This window comes from Rhea pennata, chromosome 9, assembly GCF_028389875.1.
Source record: "Rhea pennata isolate bPtePen1 chromosome 9, bPtePen1.pri, whole genome shotgun sequence".
Taxonomy (NCBI): Eukaryota; Metazoa; Chordata; class Aves; order Rheiformes; family Rheidae; genus Rhea; species Rhea pennata.
In genome coordinates this window covers 11,788,182-11,812,154 of record NC_084671.1, presented here as the reverse complement: position 1 = coordinate 11,812,154, position 23,973 = coordinate 11,788,182, and the positions used below count along the sequence as shown (strand labels likewise).

At 37.5% G+C, this 23,973-nt stretch overlaps 1 protein-coding gene across 2 annotated transcripts in view; it reads left to right on the top strand.

The window, feature by feature from the left end:
* ARMC9 (armadillo repeat containing 9) overlaps nucleotides 1-23,973 on the top strand; it is a 69,628-nt gene that overhangs the window by 18,452 nt on the left and 27,203 nt on the right. For both annotated transcript variants that reach the window (XM_062583198.1, XM_062583197.1), the window contains exons 10-17: nucleotides 8,156-8,191; nucleotides 15,104-15,138; nucleotides 16,528-16,639; nucleotides 18,103-18,195; nucleotides 19,251-19,341; nucleotides 20,285-20,408; nucleotides 22,252-22,391; nucleotides 23,203-23,279. In XM_062583198.1, the coding sequence (XP_062439182.1) occupies nucleotides 8,156-8,191; nucleotides 15,104-15,138; nucleotides 16,528-16,639; nucleotides 18,103-18,195; nucleotides 19,251-19,341; nucleotides 20,285-20,408; nucleotides 22,252-22,391; nucleotides 23,203-23,279 (708 nt within the window). The remainder of the gene's footprint in view (nucleotides 1-8,155; nucleotides 8,192-15,103; nucleotides 15,139-16,527; nucleotides 16,640-18,102; nucleotides 18,196-19,250; nucleotides 19,342-20,284; nucleotides 20,409-22,251; nucleotides 22,392-23,202; nucleotides 23,280-23,973) is intronic.

The window sequence follows — 23,973 nt, the reverse complement described above, 5'->3', positions numbered from 1 at the left end:
TTCCCATACCATCTCTCTCTATACCTCATTTAGGGCCAGTTGGGAACAGAGATTTGTGTATTTAGTGGAATTTGAAAGTGTGAGGGCCAGTTCAAAGTTGGTCTTTCTGCAGCTGAAGTAATAGTTTCACAGAGACTTTATAAGCTGGCACTGCTGCTGAAAGAAGCAGTTTTGCCTTTCTGCTTTTTCCTGCCTACTTGTTCCTATTTCTGCTCTATCTCTTCTGCCATCATGGTGATGGAACTTTTTTTTTTTTGGAAGCAGAAGCAGATAGGGTAGTTTTTAGTAACTATGAAGCTATACCTGGGGAAGGGGTGTGTGTGAAACTTAAATTATTACATAGTCTAGTGTAAGTGGTGTTCAGTGGCACAATGTTTTTTAATACTTAGTTTGTCAAATTTTTTCTAGCTTAATGATTTTCAAATAAGTATTAACATGGAAATTGCATTCAAACACTTCAATATTAAAAAATTGTGTGCTGCTACTATAGAAAGACAAGTCATGATTTGCAATTATTATTTTTGCCATGAGACACTCATCTATACTTACCATGTAGTAAGATAATTTGTGAATTGTCAAAGGAAAGGCAGAAAAAATAATGACTCTTGCTCCTTGTTCTAGCCAAAGTTTTTAATAACAATGACACTATGGGTACATTTTGTTCTCCTTGAAAATCTGTTACAGAAAGATGAAGAGATTATAAAAATGCTCCCTTTACTTTTTTTTTGTATGTTAATATTTTCAGAGATAAGTATTCCTCATTGCTCTTCAAGCTATTTTGAATGCCATCGCTTCACTGCTACCTTCAGGGTCAGAACTCTTTTCTCTAACTTGCAATGTGTTTAGGGGGTGGCAGTCTTAGCAGGTTTTGCAGGCCGCGTGTACTAGGTGGGTCAGGAAGGAATCCAGGACTTCTGCATGTCAGCTGCCTGTACATCAGGGACTGTCTGTAACTCCTCTGTCCTTGGATTTATACCATGTCCGATGTGAATGGTTATGCTCTCTTCCACCCCAAGGTATGATCCTCTACATCTTCTGACCCACAGTTTTCTGAGGTCATCTTTCTGTCCCTGCCAGTGGCTTTCCAAGATAATGCTTGGTGTACCCTAGTACACTAGTGCACCTGCGTTTTGCTCTTTGATATTTCATTTACGTATGTCTCCCAGCTACCCTTCCCTATATTAAGATCATCCATTCTGTAACAGCAACATAGCCTGTTCTGTCTGTTCCTACTCTTTGCTTGCATCAAAGTTCCTCTTTTTTGTTTCTCCACACTTTCAAGCTGCCCTGTCTTCCTAGTGTTTTACTATTATTATTTCTTTTCTTTCTGTCAGAGATTGATCATTAAACCCTTCTGGGAGACAGGCAGAGGGAAGAAAGAGATGTCATCCTTATGGAAGATGTTGAGTTGTCTCTTCCCACTCTGTAGTGAGTGCAAAAGTGGCTGAAGGTTTCTTCACTGATAAAAGTTGGGTGGATTATTGCTGAGTTTGCAGATACCTATTTTTCTGTACCCCAGTCAGGTATGCTATTTTTGCATAGATATCTGTTTTTGTTTAGTTTAGCTTTTAAGTATAAGGCACCTCTCTGATTCTCCATGAAAAAGAACTTTAAGGAGTTTAAGACCCATAAGTGATCATTGAAGAGTTGAGTAAGCAGACATAAATGCCTGTTGATTCTATGCATCATGTCTATTTATTTGTGCTTCTCCAAAACCATGTGTAAAGGCGTGTGTGCTCTAAAAGGGCCTTTGCCACACTAGTTTTGCCAGTATGGCCACTTTAGCAAAGTCCTCTGCCATGTAGATCAGTCAGAGAAAGAGGATTTGTTGCTGGTGGTTTTCTTGCCCTCTTGGAAGTGAGTATGTGCCTGCCTTCTGGCTCAAATTAGCTAGGTTAAATGCAGTAAACCGATGTTCTTCTGGCAGTCATACGTATTTTTGTAGTAGGATTTACTAACATAATTGTGTCTGTGTGAGCTTATGGCTCTCCCACCCACATTCTTTGATGCAGTAGCTGTGCCAACAGGATTCTTCTAGTGAAAGACCAGGACAACTATAGCAGTCAGTCTATTTATTTCAAGGGTTTCTTGACTGGTTTAAGTCTCTCCTCACTTCTTCACAGTGAGATTATAGTAGTTACTGTGGTTGCAGTCTAGTGTTGTTTGTATAAGCAGAGCCACAAACCTAGGCTGTCTGGGGCATTAGCCAAATTTTGGGGACAGGGTTAATCATAGTCCTCACTGTAGACCTTAACTGCGTCATGGAAAGGTTTCCTGATCTGATCCTTTTGTTCTGCTGATTGATAACATTTTCTTGAATTGTTTCCTATTTAAAGAATTGCACTTCTCATGATTATTTTGGATACATCAGCAGCAAATGTACGGAAACATAAATATAACAAGAAAAAATATATAGCCAATCTTCTAAGAAGAAAAATGAGATTCCACTATCATCACCATCATCCCAGAATACTTCTCACCACTCCTTGGCTCTGTTGATTCAGGAAGCCAGAAGAGACTGACTAAAACCCAAATTTACACAGCTTGCCACCAGGCTGCTAAAGCATCCTATTACTGTTACTTTAAGAATTTCCTAATACCTCATTGTTATACACTTAGATGTTACTGTTCTGTCCTTAAGTGGTTTCAGGTTTTCACGTAAGTTTTGGAATATAGCTGGAGGCATTGTGACCCAGGCTATGTAGGAGCATGGGTTTTGCAGCGTCTGTGCTGGGTTTGTGTTGGAAGGTCCCTTCACTATTTAAACTGGTTAGAGATACTGGAGTATGATCTTTCCTGCCACCCCATTTGGCAAAACTCTTGCTTCCACAATGGACAGTCAGGTATGTAACAGTGGAAGGAAGAGACCAGCGGGGGGCAGCTCCTTTGCTCATCTTCACCATTAGGTCACTGTAGTGTAGTATAAGTGAGGGTTTAGAAAAGAAGTTCTCTAATGCCTTTCTAAAGACTTTTTGCAGGCATTAAATACGATTTGGCTTTACTTTCACTTTGCCAACAAAATTGATTAAACTTTTGTAGCTTACCTGTGCTTTGAGTATTCAGGCTTTGATCCTGTCTCATCAACATCACTGGCGTCAGGACCGGCCTGACCTCTAAACAAAGTAGTTTTGACAGATCAGTGTCACTAAATAGAGTAGCAGAAAAGAAGATCATTAGCTAGGAAATTCCTTTCTTTTTGAACTTGTATGCAGCCATAAATCTTTATCACTTTTACCTTGGGGATGACTAGACATGCATTTCTTTGAGTAACAGCTAACTTAAGGTAGTTGGGAAGGAGGGGCTGCTTAAGTTTGCAATCATCAACTGCACCACTGGCATAACTCAAGGAAGAATCCAAGTCTGGTAGCAGGTTGTGAGAGCAGAAATTGCCAAAGCTGTCAGTGCTGCTGGAAGTAATGTGTATGTACTTGTTCCCTTCACTGTGTAATGAAGATATCAAGGAAGGTTAGGAAATGATTTTTTTTTTTCCTTCTTTCCTTGAGGTATCATGTGTAGGTGTACTTGGGAAGTGTGTTTAGAAGGAAAAGAAATTATCATGCCTTTCTAGTGCAAAGAGGCATTTTGTAGTTACTGGGAAGTTACAAATCTGCAACTCGGAGCACAGCTGACATTTCTTTGCTAACAAATTGCAGCATCATACTCCAAGGTCCAGACCAAGGCTCTACAGAATGTTTTATCAAATCAGTTTCACTACAGTAGTAGTTTAAGGATATACTGGTAAGGAGGACCATACCAGCGCTATAACCAAAATGAAATATTGCCCAAGGAAATTAAAGACTGTACCTTGCATTATATCCTTGGTAGCATTATTTGTCTGCAAACTTGATTTTGTTCCCAGTGCATTGTACTTTGTTTTTGTTTTTTTTTTAATGTCAGGAAGTAAAGCCTTGAGGTGTCAGGCTGTGAAATTAGAATAAGGGTAGCATGTATCACTTATTAAGGTGTGCTGTTATTGTACAAATATCTACTTCCTGGTTTGTTCTCTGTGGTTGAAGACCTGTCCTTTCATATTGGAAGAAATTTCTGTCAGGAGAACAAACCCCAGAACTAGACTTTCTTACCAAACTAGCTTTAAGACTGCAGCAGCGATGTCCCTTAATTAGGAGGCTTTCCTAGTGTAGTAGTACCTGCAAAATCTTGCCTAGCAAGCACAGGACTTCCAGTGTTGACAGTTGCCTTGTTTTCTCCTGTAAGCTGTCTTGGATCTCATTCTTTTGCAGAACAAGTTTATGCCTCTCACCTGCCCTATGACCTCCTGGATTGGCTTGTGAGCCTGATCCACAAGTCATTAACAGGATGCGTCTGGTGCGTGGAATGGAGAAGAGGCCTGAGTACTATGTTACAACTAGGAGATATTCCTTGGGCTTCTCTAAGGCCTTACCTTACCAGAAGGCTTTATTCCTGGTTGCAATTGAATGTTATCCCTGTCTTCGATCATGTCACATGTGTGACCTGAATTGGGAGATAAGAAACTTTAGCAAATTGTCAGAGCAAAAGGTCTGGATGTAAAAATAGAGAGGTCAAAGCACCAGTTCTGACAAGTTGAAGGAAACGTTAATATGAAGATTCAATCTGATTCTTGACTTCCTAATGTCATTTGGACAGGAAACTGATATGGATAATGCTGAGCAAGTTTTAAAAGAATATTTCAAAGTGTAGTTCTCTAATATGGTCTCTTATGTCTTTAATACTCATGAGATGACTTATATGAAGTCTGTCTTTTTTTTTTTTTTTTTTTTCCCTAATAGTGATCTGTTTGGTGGGTAGGACAGATGGTTCATAGTCTTTTGATGCTCACATCTGTCTGTTTAACAAGCATCATGAAGCCAAGAGAATTCTTTATCAGCTGAGGTTTGGTCCTCCAAAATGTTGTGCATTCACTACTTATTCACTGTGGCTCTTCAGCATGGGCTCAGTCTTACACCCGCAAATAGATTTTCTGATTCAAGTTGGACTGCACACCTTCCTGGAATTTCTTGGATTAGTACTCAAAACATCACAAGACTGAGTTTATGACTTTTAGCTGAGCAAAATTGGCTGTGCTGCTTCAGCTCTGTGCCTTGCAGAAGATATGTCTCCAGCCTTCAGATTGTTAGTCTCTAATGGTGAACACTTGCGCTAATGTGTCATAATTCAGATGTAAAAAATTGTTCTTGTATTGATACTTGGCATGCAAAGCATCAGTCAGAGACAGGGTTAGTTAGAGAGCCGGGCTTTCTAAATCAGATCAGCTGTGGCTTTGTCTAGCTGAGTTTTTGAAAACTTTTAAGAATGGGAAGTCTTTCAGTAGGAGTATTTTCAAAAGAGTACAGTGTCTCTTATGATCAAATATTTTCAAGATCAGCTCTTATTAGAATTTAGTCTGCTAACACTGATTCTAGGCCAAAGATTATTTTCTGTCTGGTTCAAGTACAGTGTAAGAATACAAATATTCTTTTTCCCATTAATATGAAATCAGGAAAATTCAGTCAGAGGATGCTTAGAGGATCTGGGAGAGGACTACTCTGGCCAGGTAACCTACATTAAAGCTGTAACTGTTGTCTTCATTAGGATTTTTACCGCACGTTAGTTAAACAAGATAAATGAAAGTCTCTGATCTTTGATAGAGTAAGACCCAAGAAGGAAATTCAGCTTCTACATTACCTGACAAAATACCCTGTTCTAAACAAAAGAAAATCAGTTTAGTGTATTACTTTTTGTCCTATACTACGTGGAGATTTTGTGACAGTTATTCATCAGTTACTGCGATTTTTCTGAAATGCCCATTTTAAAATACATTAATCTTGAAACACATGATGACAGAAATCTGTGCATCACCTAGCGAAAGGGATGTTTACAGTGGGAGAAGAATTCTTAAGCTTCTGTGAACTTCTGACTACAGTTAGAAGTACATTACAGGAAGTACTTACTTAGATGTGCAAGTTCTATCAGTAGTTGAGTTGTGTCTTAACCACTGGGGAATCTTTCTGTGACTAGAAAGCTAATTACCTGACCGCATATGTTTTCCCTGTGTCATGGAACAGAATGAATGCCTGTTGTGTTTTCACTGGTATTTGTTGTTTTCTTGCAGTCTGATTACATTTACCTGTAATTCCATTTAGTTATATTTATCTTCCCAGCGATTTTAGGTCTCATTTGGTACAGCTCTTATGAAGCTTTGAAAAAAATATATTCTTAAATCTTTTTCATTGCACACCAGCTCTTCTATAAAGTTAGACTGACACAAACTGTTTGTAAACAAGATTCTCAAATGCAATTTTTTGAATGTGTTGGGATAGCTGAGAAGAGTAACATGACCTCTTTCTTTCTTGTGGTCCTTAATTGCAATTTTTTCCTCATGCATGCTTTTTGTTTCAACTGTGAGCATGCCATCAAGCTGTAATAGTTGGTGGCAAACGTTCTGTTTCTTATTTGTAAAGATACTTTCTGCACCAGGTGTCCACATGAAAGCTAGGAGACATGGTAATAGAAGTCACTATTATTAGCCATTCAGAGGGGATTCAGCAAGCACCCTCTTTCATTTCAAAACAAAAGGCACATTACAGCAAAAAGCATCTACCCTAACTAAGCCTTTCTCGAAATGAAATTTGTCTTCTTCCTCCCAGCCTATGGGATGATTCTTGCATGTAACCTCTTGTATATGATATAGAAGAAAACAACCTGTCTTCTCATGTAAACAAAGAGTAGTTCTTTTTTTTTTCTGCTGGCACAGTATGTGATGCTTTTTTCACATATAACTACTACCTGCGGTAAACTGGGCATCTTCTGTGTTTGCATAAAATCCCGACCTGTAAAGGTAAGATGTGGTCATCTGTAGCAGTTTCCACAAAATTACCCTGTTCTGTCCTCAAATTCTTCCTTTAACATCATTTTTTCTTGATGCCTACAGATGTTTTAACTGGTTCAAGGCATGAGTGTGTTGAAATTTTCTCCCATCATGCTAAAGTTTATCTCCTGGTTTCTTTTGCTCACTTACTGGTCTCTCTATCCATGTTGTCTTTTGTCTTAAATTTAAACTGTCTTAGTCAGGGGCTGTCTGTGTGTGCATAGCACTGAGCGAGTTGAATTCTCATCCACAGCAGTGAATCCTGGGTGTGACAGTAATACAAAGAATAATACCAGGATTTTAAATTTTGCTAAAGAATATAGTGAATGTTACTTCCTATTCGCAGCGAAGGTAGCAAAGTTCTCATGCCTTCTGTGGGGAGATCAACATAAAGCAGTATGTTTCCGTTAAAAAGGATCCTGCTAAATACAGTGTTTGTTTAGTGCGTATTTATATGCAGAAATATGTCCTCTAAAGTAAGTATTGGCAGCTTTGCCACAATAAAAAAAAAATAGAAGCAGAATAATTAATGTTTGTTATATTTCATTGTGTTACACTGTATATTTTTTAGTTTAAATTAAGTTTAAACTGATATCAACCTGTTGTAAGTTAAATCAGTTAAATATTTTAGTCTAAGTAAAGAGTGCACAGCATATTTGTACTAAACTACTCAAAACAGGGATTATCTCCTGTTTTTATTTTATGTCCACTTTATGGGTAACTAAATCTTAGGTTTGCTTCCTCAATTTAACTTGAAGCATTCTGGAATGGGGAATTGATAACACAGTTGAAACACTTCAAGTTGTTTTTCCCGGCTTTCATTATGTGCTGGTGAGAAACTCCTATGGAAGCAAGTATGAAGAATACTTGGAGCTAGTTTCTCAGAAGCTGAGGTCTTCTGATGTATATACTATGTTCATTAGTATCTTTCTTTTCAGCTGCTTCAGTGTAGTCAACAACAAAATTCATCCATCTCCATAAATGTGTCATTGCTTGGTATGCAGCTATTCTAACTGACAGTTATACTGGAAAATGTGCAGACTAGTTATATTTGCCAGGTATTGGAAGCAGAGCTTGAAATGTAATGAGTCCCTAGAGATATCCCCTGATTTCAGTTGCAACACACGTAAGTACATGGAATAGGAGATGAAGGTGCTTATATTTTTCTTTTCAAAGCCAGTAGTCTGTTAATCTTTAGCTAATTTTACTTTGTTGTTTTTTAGAACTGTGCATTTCTCTGTGATTTATTTCTGTTAACTTGTTTTTTTAATCTTCTTTATTTTAATGTGTGCCTGTTTGCCCATAAAGGGATATTACTCTATGAGCCCTTGTGATGACGAATATGTAAGTGTCTATATCTTTATATCCTTTCACATTGCCTGCTGCAGCCTGTCACGGTCCATATTTTTCTTCCTTTCATGGTATCTAACAATTTTCCCTGTATTTTAACTTGTCATGACATTAATTGTATGGTTTATAAAGAGCCAAAAATGTACAAGGTTTGAAATATATGCATGGAGAACATGCAAACTCTGAGTAAACTTACAGCTTCATAATACATGTAACGGAGTATGTCAACAAAAGAGCAGCTTTGCCACAACTTTTACATAAAACACAACTGCTTTATAATATGCAGAAAGCAATTGTTTCCTCCCTGTGGATGTCAGTGCGTATAGTATATGATGTCTTTGAAGTGTACCAACACTTAATTGATCCCACAACACTCTTGAGTAAGCAGATAAGTATTGTTACTTAAGATAATAAAACAGAGTTATACTCTACTCAGTGGTATATCTTATAATTTTAGGTATTTGTATTCTTAATTTTAACCTGTAAAATGAAACTCTTTCTCTATAGTTCAGATTATCACACTCTTTCATACAATTAAAATGGATCCTCTTTCACTGAAAACTGAAAAAACAGAACAGTATTTTATGTACTGTCTGTGCCTTCTGCAATCCAGATGGAACTTTGTATTCTGGCAATATTACAAGTACACCATAAGTATCTAATTTTGCCCATAGTCAGTGCATTCTTTGCAGACAAAGGAAATGAGTCTACTTTTGAGTAACCCGGGATGTAATCAAATCATAAAAGTGATTGACACCTCTTCTAAAAAAAAAAAAAAAAAAAAAGTAAGTATTCTTAAAAATCATCCATATTTATATATTTTTCCCTTTTCTTTGGATAAAACAAGATTTCACACTTGAAGAAAAACGGTACTTTTCTTTTTTTTTTCAAATGTATTCCTCACCTGAAACTGTAGTAACTCCTGTGAGCACTCAGCTTCTCATTTAAAACAACCTTTTGTTTAGAGAAATAGATACACAGGGTTATTGAATGCAATGGGCTTTTCCTTCTTGCTTCTGTTAATCTTGACCCATTAAGTACTAGCCATGTTTGCCCATGCTAAAAGATCTGCATCGAGCAACCTGTTCCCGTTGATGCTGTGAATGAGCATATGGGACACCTTTTGCTTGATGTTTAACATTTAGTTCCCTTTCATGGCAGTCTGTTTTAAGACTGAGAAAGATTGATTACAGATGAGAAATTAGGAATGACATTACCTGTGCAAAATAAAAATTTTGCATTTATGCAGGTAACTTAGTTAAATATCATTTTATATAATGCAGAATGTAATAACTTAAAAAATTGTTTAAAAATTCATTTTTCTACAGCTCTGACTCTAATTTTTTAATGATGTGATTTGCTAAACACATTGTTTTCCTTCCTTCCTGTCTCTACATTGTTTATATGCAGTATTTTTTTTCTGTCATGTGATATCATTACATTATGACATAGTTTTTTATATGCAGTATTTTATTTTTTCTGTCATTAGATATCATTGTATTATCACATAATATTACAGTGTGACGTTTTTATGTACACTTCAGACATCCTAGAGAAGCTATTTTATATGCCAAATAAGAAGCTTTCATAACAGATCTCTAGTATAGTGAAAAACAAAAAAAAACCAACAAAAAAAAACAGAACAGCAAGTTAATTTAAAACATTTGCAGATCTTCACGTGAAATACATTTGCATAGCCCTAGTAGAGATGTGCCGGATTATACAAGCTTAGCATCTAACCCATCATAGGCTGCAGGTAGCAGTTTGGTTGTTATTAGTGTACAGTAAATGAGCTTGACATAATTTTGTGAATTCTAGTGATTTGTACAAATTAGCCCTGACTTTGGTTTTACATATTCATTGGTTACCTTTTGATTTTTAATTATGAATCTGCATTGAATTTGAACTGAATGTTTACAGCACCTTTTCACAGTGGTAACTGAGGCCAGAATCTGTCTATCAGCTTTAGACTTCAGCATATTATGAATGGATACATCAAAGAACATAGAGGAGTTAGTTTGAACACAAGGCTGCAGTATTTGATAAAATCGGTTGTGGTTTTGGCTTGCACATGAAATGCATTTGTTTTCTTTTACAAATACTGATTTTTTTTGAACTTTTTTGTTTTACTCCGTGCTGTTCATATTCATGCATCGCTTCTTTCAAAAATGAAGGGCTGCCATCTGTAGCTAATCTGCGTTGTGACAGAATTACTTTACTTAATATGGCACCTGGTTTGGCTTTGGCAAGAACTAACACAAACATAAGTCATACCCTGTGATCCTGCCAGAATGAGCTGTGCTTGGGCTGTGTTTTTATTTCCTTACTTTAAGACACCTAGTTTCTGCTTGTGTTTTAATTACAGAAAAATGGTTTTGTCCTAAGATAGGTTTTGCATGAAAATTATTTTGTTTGAGATTAAGTCCCTGAATGTTGAGAGTCATGTGCAACAGGTAAATCACATATGCAGTATGTTTTTCAGTCATTGACTGGGAGTTTACAAAATGCCGTTGTTCAAAAGGTTGAATTAGTGTCTAACCTGTTCCAGGAAAGGTAAGACTGGGAAGAGGCTTTGGGAGAAAACGCCTGGTTTAAAATGTCCCCTGACAGCAAATCCTTAGAACCTGAGAAAGCTCTTGCTAAAGAAGAGTGGTGTATATTTGGTAAAATTGCCTGATCGAGGCATTGTCCAGAGATTATCAAGTATGATGTGGAAGGAAGAAGATATCTTTCGGCAGTGCTACCGACTCTACTTGACTTTCTGTCTGTGGCCTTGCTTTTATCACCTGAACGTGAAGATTGTAATGTTTCTTTTTACCTCACAGGACTATTAAGAGCTTATTTACCATAGAGTATTTTGAGGTCTATAAATGCAAAGTGTTCTGTATAAAGTATTTAACTTGGTAATTTTGCCAATGCAATTATTTAAAAACAGTTATTTGTCTTCTGCATTCAAATACTTTTTTCAAAAACACAGTACAGTTGGAATTTCTTCATTGTTGCCACAGAAACAATTAGCTATCCAAGTTCAGCATTTAGGCTTAAGAATGAGCACTGGGAAAGAGAGTAAAGGAACAGTGAGAATCAGAAAAACGAAAGGCTGAACTGGGTCTGTTCTGCCTGCCCAGTCTGTAGACTTCATTATAGAAAGTAGCCCAAACTGTAATCAGTCAAAATTTGGATATTAATCTTTCCCTCAGTTAAATGTATCCTTTTGTATCTAAAAAGTCATTTAAAAAGGACTTCACATTTTTAAGTATTTTTGCAACATGGAAATCTGTTTTTAAAGTCATATAGCTAAAGATTGCAAAGAACTTGGACAAAAGGAGAGTTCTGTTAGGAATTTTTTAATGAGGTGACTTTATACTTCCAAAAATCTCCTGGTTTTGCTTTCCATGGTAGCAATATGTTGAGAGGGATGAAGGGTGGTTAAGCTGGTGCTACTGCCAGAAGTAATGCATGTGAAGCCTTGGCCTTGGGACTACTGTGTACAGAGTTAATGGTGAAGAAAATGGCTTTTTTCCTCTGATCACATTATATGGCTTGACTCAGGAGCGCATTTACCTCAATTAAGCAAATCCAAGGGCTGCTTTACAGGACTCAGATGTATCTGATGACTTGTTCTCCTTTTATTTCAAGTAATGAGCAGGCCAGGAGCTAAAGCTTACACAACCTTTTTAGTTAGTTAATGTAAAGATGTTTAATTAGGCAAATATCATGATATTGGGACATCTCAGATCAATACCAAAGAGGAGAAACAGAAACAAGCAAGCAAACAAAAACTGCGTAGTGAAATGTGAAAGGAGGCTCTGAGGTAGCAGGGCTGCTTGCTTTGGCAGGCTGAATCAGAGGAAATTTGTAATGTGCATTTGCCCTTCCGAGGTTCATGTGGGGCAAGGTGCTTTGTGAGGAGGAGGAGAACATCGTGCTTAAGGAATAGGAGTATTAAGTCCAAATGAAATTTTATGCTCTAGATTTCTTCTAATGCAGAAAGTTTATCTGAAAGAAGCTATGGAGTTCTCAGTAGAGTATGGTCGTATTCCCATGGCTTAATTTCCACCTAAATCCTTAAACCAGTCCACTTTCTATTACCTAGATCATTGCTGCCCAACTGGAGAACTCCACCAGCCTTAAAAATGAGGCATGGGGCTTGGTACAAACTATTATGTGAGAGTGACGGAGCACTGGAACAGGTTGCCCAGAGAGGTTGTGGAGTCTCCTTCTCTGGAGATATTCGAGGCCCGCCTGGATGCAACCCTCTCTAACATGCTCTAGGTGACCCTGCTGACCAGGGGCGTGGACTAGCTGATCTCCAGAGGTCCCTTCCAACCTTACTGATTCTATGATTATGGTCTGACAGGCTATTAGCTTAAGCTTCGTGCTGGGGCAGGCGCCCCTAGATGCTGGTGCTGCTGGAAGGGGGCAACAGAAGCAGTCAAGGAACGAATGCGGAGTGGTGCCAGCAAGATGGTGACAGTAGTAGGAGCCTAGGAGCAGGAGCTGAAGAGGCCTAAAGAGGCCACAGTGTGAAGAGAGATGCAAGGGATGAGGAGAAGCATCACAAGGTAGCAGAGCTTTGAGGGTCTGGCATGCTGAGGGAATCCTCAGGAGCAGGGACTGAGGAGAGAAAGAAGGTAGCACAAGTATGTCTTTCCTCTTTAAAAGCTAAGATAAGATGATGAAAAGTTGAGAGTCTATGGCTAGATGTTGAATGAAATAAACAGAACTTGGTGGTACTGTATTTGGGTCACTCCAAAATTAAAATAACTGAAAATCTCTTTGGATCTGGTTAGCAACAGGTGGAGAGCGTGTGATGCTGTCCCCTCGGCATGCATATAGCTCTGTGTTTCAGAGGACGTCTCAATTGTCTGTCCAGAAGTAGCATGGCCTCTGAAATTATAGTCCTGTAAACTGCAAGAGAGCTGCTGGATTGGGTAATTAAACAAAATAAAACAAAAACAGAAAACAATGAAGTAGTGTAATAGCAATATTTACTGCAATTCTTCTTCTTATAAAATTATTTAAAACACAGGCCTAAACAAATCTCAAAACGAGAACACTTGTAGCAAAGTTGTTACAGTTGCCTATCAACTGTTATGAATTTATTTTGCAGAAATAATTGTTTTCCAGTAACACAAAGTCTAAGGAAACTATCTTCATCTTGTCCAAGTTCTAGAGACTGATCAATGTGAGTGTGATTAGAAAAGTGCGTGCTGCACAAGAAGTCTCTCCATCTAGGTGGTCCTGCCCTTAGAGCTCAAATATAGGGTCTGTCTGTTTTGTGGTACCTTTTAGATGTGAGGTAAACTATAGAGCCAAAGCTTACTAGATGTTTTACTGTGCTTCATCTGCCTGCTTAAAAATAAATTTTGGATTGAATAGGACTTTCAGAGTCCAGCTTCATCTGATTTTTGAAAATCCTAATATTTTTCCAGTTGAAGTTTCTTTAGTTTAAAATTTATAAAAGCTAGCAAAATCTTACACTTACCCAAAAGTTTTATCTTTTCCTCGGTGTTTTTTCATCTTCAGGGGCCCTATTGTTTCTCTTGCTTTAGCATACTAGAAAGTCACTTTCCTCCCTGTTTCCCATGGGGAGGAAGATGCTGAGGAAGGCAATAAAAATGTTTTGTGATTTCTTTGTGTACTCAGGTACAAGATTTTCTTGTTTTTTAAACTAGAAAAGAGTTTTGCTTGAACAAAGGTTGACTTTGATAATTATCAAAAGTGCTACAGAAAATTAAATAAGTGAGGGGGGGAACAATGTAGGTATATATGTTATTCTGCAGGACTTCTGCTGTGTAAAGTAAACTATAATGTGAGAACAGCTGTCAAGACAGATTAATTTTGAAGCGTGAGACCTGTTAATTGTCTATTGTGTACGAGTCATTCATTGAGTTAAACATAATATTAAGTGCCTTCCAATGTGTGTATAAGCTTATTTCACCTCCAGTGAGAGCAGTTCCTTGTATTATGAAGGATACCTGTGAGCCTTGTGAAACTCAGTGTGTTCAAGAATTTGTCAGCTGGCGTAATTCAGTATTCTCTATGGTATTTCATGCCTTTTTTCTTCTAAATCCTTCAGTTTTAAATCTGACAATAGACATGGATTATATAGCTCCCCTTGAAAGAAGCTAGGTTAGAGGAGAAGACCAGTTTTAAAGGAATAAGTGGTAATGAGAGGTTTTTTTTGTTTGTTTGTTTAGAAAGTGAGTGGAGATCAACACAAAAAGACGACATTGAATATTCTGCGAATATGGCTTGTAGTTGGCATCAGAATGCGTGATATGAAACGCATTTATGCCAGAATTGCTTTGTCCTGGCTCACTAACAATTACCTTTAGAAAAAATATTTATAAAGTGAATAACTTTCATATAGTGTAGGTATTTGTAAGTTCTGACTTGTGCAACCATGATGCCTACCTATATTCTTTGTCACATGGCAGCAGACAGGAAAGACCCAGGTTTAAGTTGAACTCATCCTGGGCAGAATCACTGAGAAATGGTATACCATTCCTTATCATTTTTGTCTGTACTAGAATAGATAGCCTTATAATTATATATTTACATATATTTATAGGTTGTGTGTATATGTATGTGTGTATATATATACACATATATATATGTGTGTATGTATGTGTGTGTATGGGTGTATGTACAAACACACATACCAGCTTTTTTTCTTTTTTTTTTTTTAATGCTCCAAGTATATGTTATTTTTTGGAGTATTATTGTGAAGATAATATAGCCAAATCATAACAAAAGAGGTTTTCACCTGTGAATCACTCTGAGGGAAAAGAAAGAAAAACATTGGAAGTGTGAGAGTTTGCTCTGAACCTCATTAATAACACTGTTGGTGTGAAATTTGGACTAATCTGCTGTGATTTCTTTTTTCTTTTTCTGATCCAGGCTTCTACAATGTTAAGAGCATCCTTAGCCCCCGTGTAAGTATTTCTTGCTGAGCTGCTTGTTTGTCTGTGGCATGTGGAAGGAGGAACAGCAAATCAAAGTGCACTGCCGGTTGTCTGGAAATGGGAATCACTCATTCTCTGTGCTCTGTGTGCTTCCTCTGATCTCAGTGAACATACTGTGCAAGTGCTGTGTCTGTATTCTTCTGCGCAGGTTTGGTAACATCCTAATTTCAGCAGGATGTTGCTAATCCGATAAATCTGCCACTCCACACCTGTGACTTGCCTGCTATATTTTCCTTACTGTTTCCGCACAGTGCAGTCCTATTGTTGTAATTTGTTTGCTTCTCACAAATCCAGGAAAAGGAGGAATTGGTACACTGAATTTTTGTGTGCTCCAAGAATCATCTCTCACAGATTTAGTAATTTTTGGCCCATAAAATAGAACAGAATTTATGTATCTGGGGCAAGTTTTTTTTGTTTGTTTGTTTTTGTATTTGGACTTTTTTTTGATCCTTCTGTTACAAGATAAAAGAACAATTTTATGTTCTTTTACATAATACAGCTTTTAAAATTTTTTTTGCAAAGTGGCAGGATAGGGAGATAGGACTGTAAGTTGTTTCAGGAGAATAAATGTTAAAATTAAATTATTGGTTGAAAGCACCTTTGTTAAGTGATCCTTGCCTTGTAGTGTTAAGACTCAAAGTATCAGGATTATACTAGTACATGAAAAGTAGTCATGTATTAAGTCTTATGTTAATCCAACATGGTCCAGCTGGAAGCCTATCATAGAATCATCATAGAATGGTAAGGTTGGAAGGGACCTCTGGAGATCAGCTAGCCCAGCCCTCAGCATAGCCCATACAGGGACTGAACCCACGACCTTGAGCATTAGCAGCACCACGCTCTAACCAACTGAGCTAGATGTGAAATCTCTTCAGCCCAACACCTTTCCTTTGGAACAGACACTGCTGAGTACATGAGAGCATAGGAGTGTGAAGCTTGAGTTACAGCTTGTTACTATGTGCATGAACATATGCTGAGAACTACAAGCTGCTGCCTTCGTGTCCTTGTGGTCTGTAAAGGGGAAGGAGGGTATTACTGAACTGATAGCTGTTCTATGCAACTAAAAAGCTAGATCATCGATTGGCTATTTTTCACAGTTTAGTATCTATGAAGTATGATGACAAATGAACCCCACACAAGGTGGGGAAAAAATAAGTCCAAAAATAAAAAGTTGTTTCAAGTCCTATTATTCTAACTTGGTAAAGGTAGCAGAAGTTACAAAGGTGTAAAAAACATGAGGAAGATCTTTTCCTGAAGCAAACTTCCCGTTTTGGCTCTTCTCACTTCAGTAACGTTAGCTACTTCTGAATAAGGAGAGAGAGAGTTTTGACAAATGTTTCTTTCCCATTTGCATTTTAGGAAGATGCAGGATGTGCCATTGTTGCCCTCTTTGGATTATGAGAAGCTGAAGAAAGACTTGATTATGGGGAATGATCGTCTCAAGGCCTTCTTACTGCAGGCCCTGCGCTGGGTAAGTGAGATGGTCTCCATAGAAGTAAAGAATTAGGTTCCTTCTGGAGCTGTCCTGAACTAAAATCTTAGCTTGTCCACAACGTGTTTTTTCTGGTGAGCAGATCAGTGTTATAGGCAGCTTCTCCATGTCAGTGAAGTTTGCTGGGCTCTTGAGATGATGAAGAAAGTTCAGGCAGTAGTGGTGTGTTGTCCCCTCTATCTGATGAAAGCCAGAGGTGAGATACTGAGATCTTCAGTAGGAATAATTTTTGAGGAAATGCATGTGAGATGTTCATATAAGTATTGCTATGTCAAAGAAGTACCTGACTATTCACCAGTTTTCCTTTATAACCAAGATATTCTACAGGAGCCTGCATTTTGGTTGACTCAGATAATGTAGTGATATTTTGGAAAAATAGAAAGTGGCAACAGAAACTTATATCTTCCTGCTGAAAAGGAAGCTGGTGGAATCATAGTGATGGACATGAAAGGTGATAATGGAGAAATTCTAATCTAGCTTCAATGTCCTTTTTTGCATATGAAACATCTGCTGGATCTGACCAGTGGTCGCTCTAGCCCAGTGTTCTGTCTTGGATGTTTTAGGAAGAGCACGCAGCCCTTTCCACTCTCTTCAGTCCATTCCCTTTGTACTCCCCAGCATCTAGAACCAATAGATTAGGGTTGTTGGGCATATATCCTTCTGTAGTCCTTCTAGTATCCTTTTTATGTGCCTGTTGTCTGTAAATTTGTGTAGTGCCTTTTTGAACCTGCTAATGCTCTCTGCCTCTGCAACTTCCTGCAGCATCAAATTTCAGAAGGTTGCTACATGTTTTTAAAGAAGCATTTTGTTTTATCTGTTTTAAACTTACTTCTTACTAGTTTAAGTGAGTACTACTAGTTCTCGTGTTGAGATAAGGTCAGCAATTCCATATTCCTGATTTTTCTAAATTTTTGGTTGTGTTCCCTTCAGTCTTCCTTTCTCCAAAACAAGGAATTGTAGCTTTTTAGTTTCTTAAGTCAGCTGTTCCATCCCCTTGATCAATACAGGTGCTTTTCTGTTTACTTTATCCAACTCCACTACACCCTTTTAAGATATGCTAACCAGAACACTGCAGAGTATGCATTATTTGGGTGCAGCAAGGTTTTATATAAAAAGCAAAACAATGCACTCTGTTTTGTTCCAGCTCTTTAGCTGTTAAGGAAACTTATTTTAATTTTATAGGGAGTAATGCTGAGTCCATCTTCTGTGGACACTGACAGCTTCTGATTAACAGTTTTGTAATGAATCACCAAGCTGAGGTCTGGTCCGTTCACTTTATCTCGTTCTCTTAGACTGCAGAGTTTGAATGCTTTCTCCCCATGAAAAGAAGATTAATTCTCCACTATGGTATTTCAGCCTTTAAAATATTTCAGTCATTATCAATGCATAATACTGTTCATTTATTTGAGTGATTGGTTTATTTATGTTTTTATTTATTTTAGCGCTTGACAACATCATATCCTGGAGAACAGAGAGACACTGTCCTGCAAGCGTACATCAGTAATGACCTCCTAGATTGCCACAGCAATTGTCAGGTCAGCAGAAAGAGGTTTTCCTCCAGGTTATATGTGATGCTGTTCATTTGTTTCTATGAAGTGCTGATCAGAAACTTTTGTCACTCTCTGGAGGAAAAAAAAAAAAAAAAAAAAAAAAAGTAATAGTACCAAAATCACGTGATATATTGAATTGCTGCATCTCAGTCTTGTAACATGTTGAGCTTTGCATTAAAAGAGTTCTCAATATAGATTTTCCTGGCAATTGTGTATTCTTTTAGACATAACAGAAGTTTGTCAGTACTCAGGTACCTTGATAGCTGTGATTTAGCAAGAGCCCACTGAGCCCCTTACTTAGGAGTTGGCTGTTGTTTGTAAGATGTTATGCCTCTTTTTGAGTGATTATGTATTGCTAAATGCCGCACTGAATCTATTTCACTGATCTAGGATAAAAAAATAAACTAACACTTCAGTTTTTGAAAAGCCTGTATAGAATAGCTGATTATGTACATGTCCTATGTTCCACAATATATTTCAGTGAATTTGGAATGGATTTTTACCTTTCTTTATCAAAGAGGATTAGCTGGCATGTTGTTTGGAGAGGTAGCTTCAGCCATTGATAATCCAATACTATTACCAACAAAAGTGCAACATTTTCTTCAATTATAATAGTTAATTTTCTACATGACTGAGTTCCCCAGTTGTTTGAAGCAGTTGGCCTACTTGTTATGTTGTGGCTCCCATTGTCATTGCAATGGTAACTTTGCAGGATTAATCTGTTTTCCTGCCTGTAAATTTCTGTAAGAGGGAAGTCAAGTATAGGTAACACCAGAAGTCCTGTGCCAAGGAGCTTAATGATGCTTTAACAGACTGAGCCAAGTAGTTACAATTTGCTTATTTCTTATTTCTATCTTCCCCTCAACTCCCACATAACTGGAAGTTTTTAAATCATACTGACAATTTTTAAGATATTAATATGCAGTGCAATTCTAATATTTGCTGTTAAAATTTGCTGAAGCTTTTGAAACAGTATAGAAAACTAACTTTGAATTTTCCTACTTAGTGTAGATTTTTAAAATATTTGCTTTCTTTTTCAGAGAAGTGTCCTCAAATTGCTACATTCGAAGAGTGAGGTAGTCAGACAGTATATGGCCAGACTCATCAATGCTTTTGCTTCGCTGGCAGAAGGTAACTGGATAAGAGATGAGATCCACTGCAAAAGAGGTTGTACTTTCACATAGTGCTGGCTCATAGGTATTTCACACGTGTATGTTACTGCATGTGGAAATTTAGAGCCTTACTTGCCCCCTTTTTCTTGGGACTCACTGTCCTTTGTTACATGCCTTCAAAACAGCTTTTCAGTAGCTGTAAAGATTTCATTTTGACCCTGTATATGCACCACTTCTGTCTTTGGGTAATTTATGGTCTATGTAGGAGTTTACACAGGTTGTGCCTTTAATATAGTCTTCAGTCTTTACATGAGGGTGGTGAGTAAAGTGATACTTTAAAAAAAAAAGTGTGGGGGGGTAGAGGGGAGCAAAAATATTCTACATTAATTAACGATCCTGTCAGCAGACCAGTTACCAGGCTGTGCAGCAGTGGTTAGTGCAGCTGCTGTTTTATCTTCTTGGCCTCCCCTAAACTCCCTAAATCTTTGACTATCAATGCTACTTGTTTGATTATATATATATGCAACTTTGTCTTTCTGCCTGCCTCGAATGTCAGCCTCTCGGGTTGGTGTTTCTGAAGGAACTCACTATTGTTAAGAACCCAAATCCCATTTACATTCAATAGAAGTAGGGCAGCTAACTTTCCTGAGCTCTTTGGAAATCTTTGTGCTTTTGCTAGAGTATACAGAGTTCTGTAATAGATTAGGAAGCATGTACTGCAAGGCAAATAGTGGATTCTGTTGGTTACAAGCACAGGTACTAACTTGGTAAGCTCCAAGTGGCTGGACTGAATGCAGCTGGTCTGTTGGGCAGCTCGTTTGTGCAGATTTGGGTTTTGGCACAAGACTGTAGCTTGTGAGGAAGCAACTGAGGCCAATCCAGCTTGCGTTTCCAGGGTGAGGAAGCTTTTCTGTCATGGGCTGATATCTTAGCATCTGTTCTTTCATCACTTTTTGCACCAGGTCGTCTCTACCTTTCTCAGAATCCAAAGTTGCTGCGAATATTGGAGGAGAGACTGAAAGCTGAAGACAAGGATTCCCTTACACGGGAGAATGTTCTGGGGGCTCTGCAGAAATTCAGCCTCAGGTGATGAAAGCACAGTGGGCAGTGGTGACAGCGGGAAAGGAAATGAAGGCTAGTTAGGCTCTGTTCAGGGAGGAAAGAGGAGCGCTTGATTTTCCCATAACAATCATCAGAACCTCCTATGACTGATGAAAGCTGTGTCATTTATTATGGAGGAGAACTCGATTTTGCTGACTGAATTAACCTGACTTCCTAACAGCTGTCAAGACTCAAGTAAATGTGCATCTCCTGCTATAGCTTTGTATGCTTTATATGTATTCCTTAATTGAGCAACCAAAGCGAAAATCTTACATAGAAAGTTCTGAAGTTCTCACATGGAAAGAATGAGCTGACCTGAGTTTCCATATGTAGGATTTTCATTATCTTTTCTGTAGGTATTTTTCAGGGATTTCATTCTCATCCTGTTGATCTTCTTTTCTGGAACTCTCTATATATGGGCTGTCTTGTTTCTTTATATTTGCGTTAGCAGTCTGACTCAGGTGCTGAAACATCATGGGAAAGCAGTAAAGGGCATGACATTGCTCTCATTTGTCAGATAAATTTGATCTAAGACCTCTGTTTTCACAGTATCCAAGAGGAACGTTCAGTTAACTGAGTGTAAGAAGGTAGATGTATATGTTTAGCTCTTGTCATTTTCCATCTTTTTCTTCGAAGTTAAGACTAGAAGGAGTTTTTGTTATTGTTGTTTGGTTTAGTTTTTTTGAAGAATGAGAGATTTTGCTTTTGCCATATTTAGGACTTCTCCGGATAATGCATATGTAAACATGCTTTGGGCAAGATTCATTACCACTTTCTGGCATGAAACCTTATATCCGTTTGAGAATGAAAGAGAGTAAATCTACGTACTCTACTGATTGAAATACTAAATCGGAAAAAAGTAAAATGCACTATCTTAGAGAAAATGAAATTTCCATTAGAATAGTTGTTGATAGTACAGATTAATTTGTTGAGTTTTGGGGCCTAGGCATATTTTGGCAAAATATGCTACTAAAATTTCAAAGTTTCTGTTTTCTGAAAAATAACAGTTAAGATTATAGAAGGTTAATTCCAGATACTTGGCATGAGAATTTTTGTTTTATGGAGTACAGTGCTTCCTTGTTTTGCCTAAGTCTATGCCACACACCATCCCACAGATCCAGGATCTGGAAAGTTTTAGGAGCTCTCAGGAGTAATCTAAATACAAAATGCTAAAAGCATGAAAATATCTGCTTTCATTTTATGAACTATAGATTTTGTAATGTAGACTTACAGGCCATAGGAAATAAAGTGATTAAAAAATGGTGTTATTCAATAAGACTTATCTAGCAATATATAAATTTGAGAGAAAGAATTCTTCTGGCTTCATTTGTGAGAGTCTTCATAGGGGAACTATGTTTAAGTCAAGAATTATATAATACAAGAATCTCTAGAGAAAAAAGCAAATAGATTTAAGCAAAGATCTAATTTGTCAAACAGTAAAAAGTGCTATAGCAGAAGCAGTAGTTAAATTGTTTTGTGGGTCTCGTGTGTGTGTGACTGGCTTTCTTTTAAAAATTTGAAGACAACTGACAATGCAGTTTTGAGTAGAAAGAAGAAACCCCAGCAGTTTGTAGATCTCAAAACAAACAAAAACAAAATACTGCCCCACATACACCTCCATCCAGCAAAGTTTTAATCCTCTAACTGTGCAGTAATCTGCATCTTTCATTTCTCAGGCTTTATTAGTTTGCTAGTTTAATTGATTGTGCCAAAAGAGGTAGGTTGTTTGTTTGCAGGCTATTATGTGTCAGATGGATGAAGCAGGATTTAATGTACTCATAGTAACTATAAGTGTATTCTAAATCTATTTGTCTTTTTTAAATCCTAGGCGTGCACTGCAGTCGGCAATGATCAGAGATGGGCTCATTTTCTGGCTAGTTGATGTTCTAACAGATACAGATTGCCTGTCTGATTACACACTGGAGTATTCTGTTGCCTTACTCATGAATCTTTGTCTGAGGAGTGCAGGTGTCTTGCATTTCAAATTACAATTTTATTCCAAGAAACTGTTAGGAAGATTTCAAATCCCTTTAATTATTTTTTTCTCTTGTATTACTGAGTTCTTTCTAGTGGCTATAATTAATAACAAGGACCCATATATCCAGTGATATTTGACTGCCATAACCAGTGCTTTCGTGTGGGGGTCTTCCCCAAGAATCCCAAACTATGGAGGTTAACTTGACCAAAATCCAGAGAATTAACAAAGAAATTAATCAGCAGAACCCTCCAAAATTTGCCCTGAACATGAGGACAGCCCTTCTTACATTCCAGGTCCTCTTTTCCAAGGGCATTGTATACATACTTTTTAAGAGACATGTTTTAGAAAATGAATTCAGTTCTGACTTTATCAGTAATGGCAAAGAGTAAGCTTTACCTAGGGGAATGAAAAACTTGCATGCAAACCTGCTTTTACAATGCAGAGGTTTCCCCAAGAAAGTAATGGTCTTGTCTATGCCCAGAAACTAAAAAGAAACTTAAAGTAAGTTTGCTTTTAAAGAGGAAAGTAAGGCAAGGATGAAGAAGTGACTACTTGGCATAATTAAAATAATGTCTGTGTTTACTTTTGTTAGATTTGTGTTGCATCTTGGCCAAGATTACATCTGTATAAATCCAGAGTAGCTCCACTGATTTCAGCAGAGTTATACTGAGCAGCATTTGGCAGGATCAAGGAACAGCATTGTTCCTTCTAAATTAATTATATTTAGTACTGATTTTAAGAAAAAAGCTTGTTCTTACCTCATATTTTGTTCAAACAAACTTACGTTTGCTCCCTTTGCAGGAAAGAAAACGTGTGCAAAGATCGCACACCGTGTGCTCAGAGTTCTTTCTGATCTTCTCGGCCATGAGAATCGTGAGGTACTTGTACAGTAAACTTTGGTCAAGGAAAAGGTGGAAAGAAAAAATAATATTTAAAGAAACAGCTGAAAAGAAATGAAAAGAAAGAAAATGGTTTCATTTCCCTTGTTAGAGCCCCATATAATTAAGTTACTTGAAATTTTCCTAAAATTCACAATTATGTAATATAGTTGGACACTGACCTTGCTAGACATAGTTGTCTTTCTTTGACATACATTGGTAGCTAGAAATGAATGTCTTATGCATAGTCATCATGCAATCCATGTGTAATCTTGACTGCAGATTTTTAACGCTATTTAAATGTCATCTTATACCAAACGCTCTCAAGCTTAACTAGTTCATGAGATGAACCATGTGTGGTACAAGCCATTATGCAAAACATTAGGTGCAAAGAAGTAAATCTTCCAGTAGTTTTAAACATTAAGAAAGCAGTGGACTTGGGACAGTCAGGCCTTGGTATCTTTTCATCTGCCTCTTCATTTAACCTGCCACTTTACCATTTTGTGATTCAAGTTTCTTTTCTGTATCCAAGACGTTAAATTAAACAATCTCAGAGGAAAATGGTAAAGTTGATAGTTTATTTCTACCTAATGCTTTTCAGCACATCACTTTGAAAAAGTCTGCCATCTGTTACATAAAACATTGCTTCAGCTGTCTCTGCAGAGGAGCACTTTTTAAACCGTAGAGCAGAATT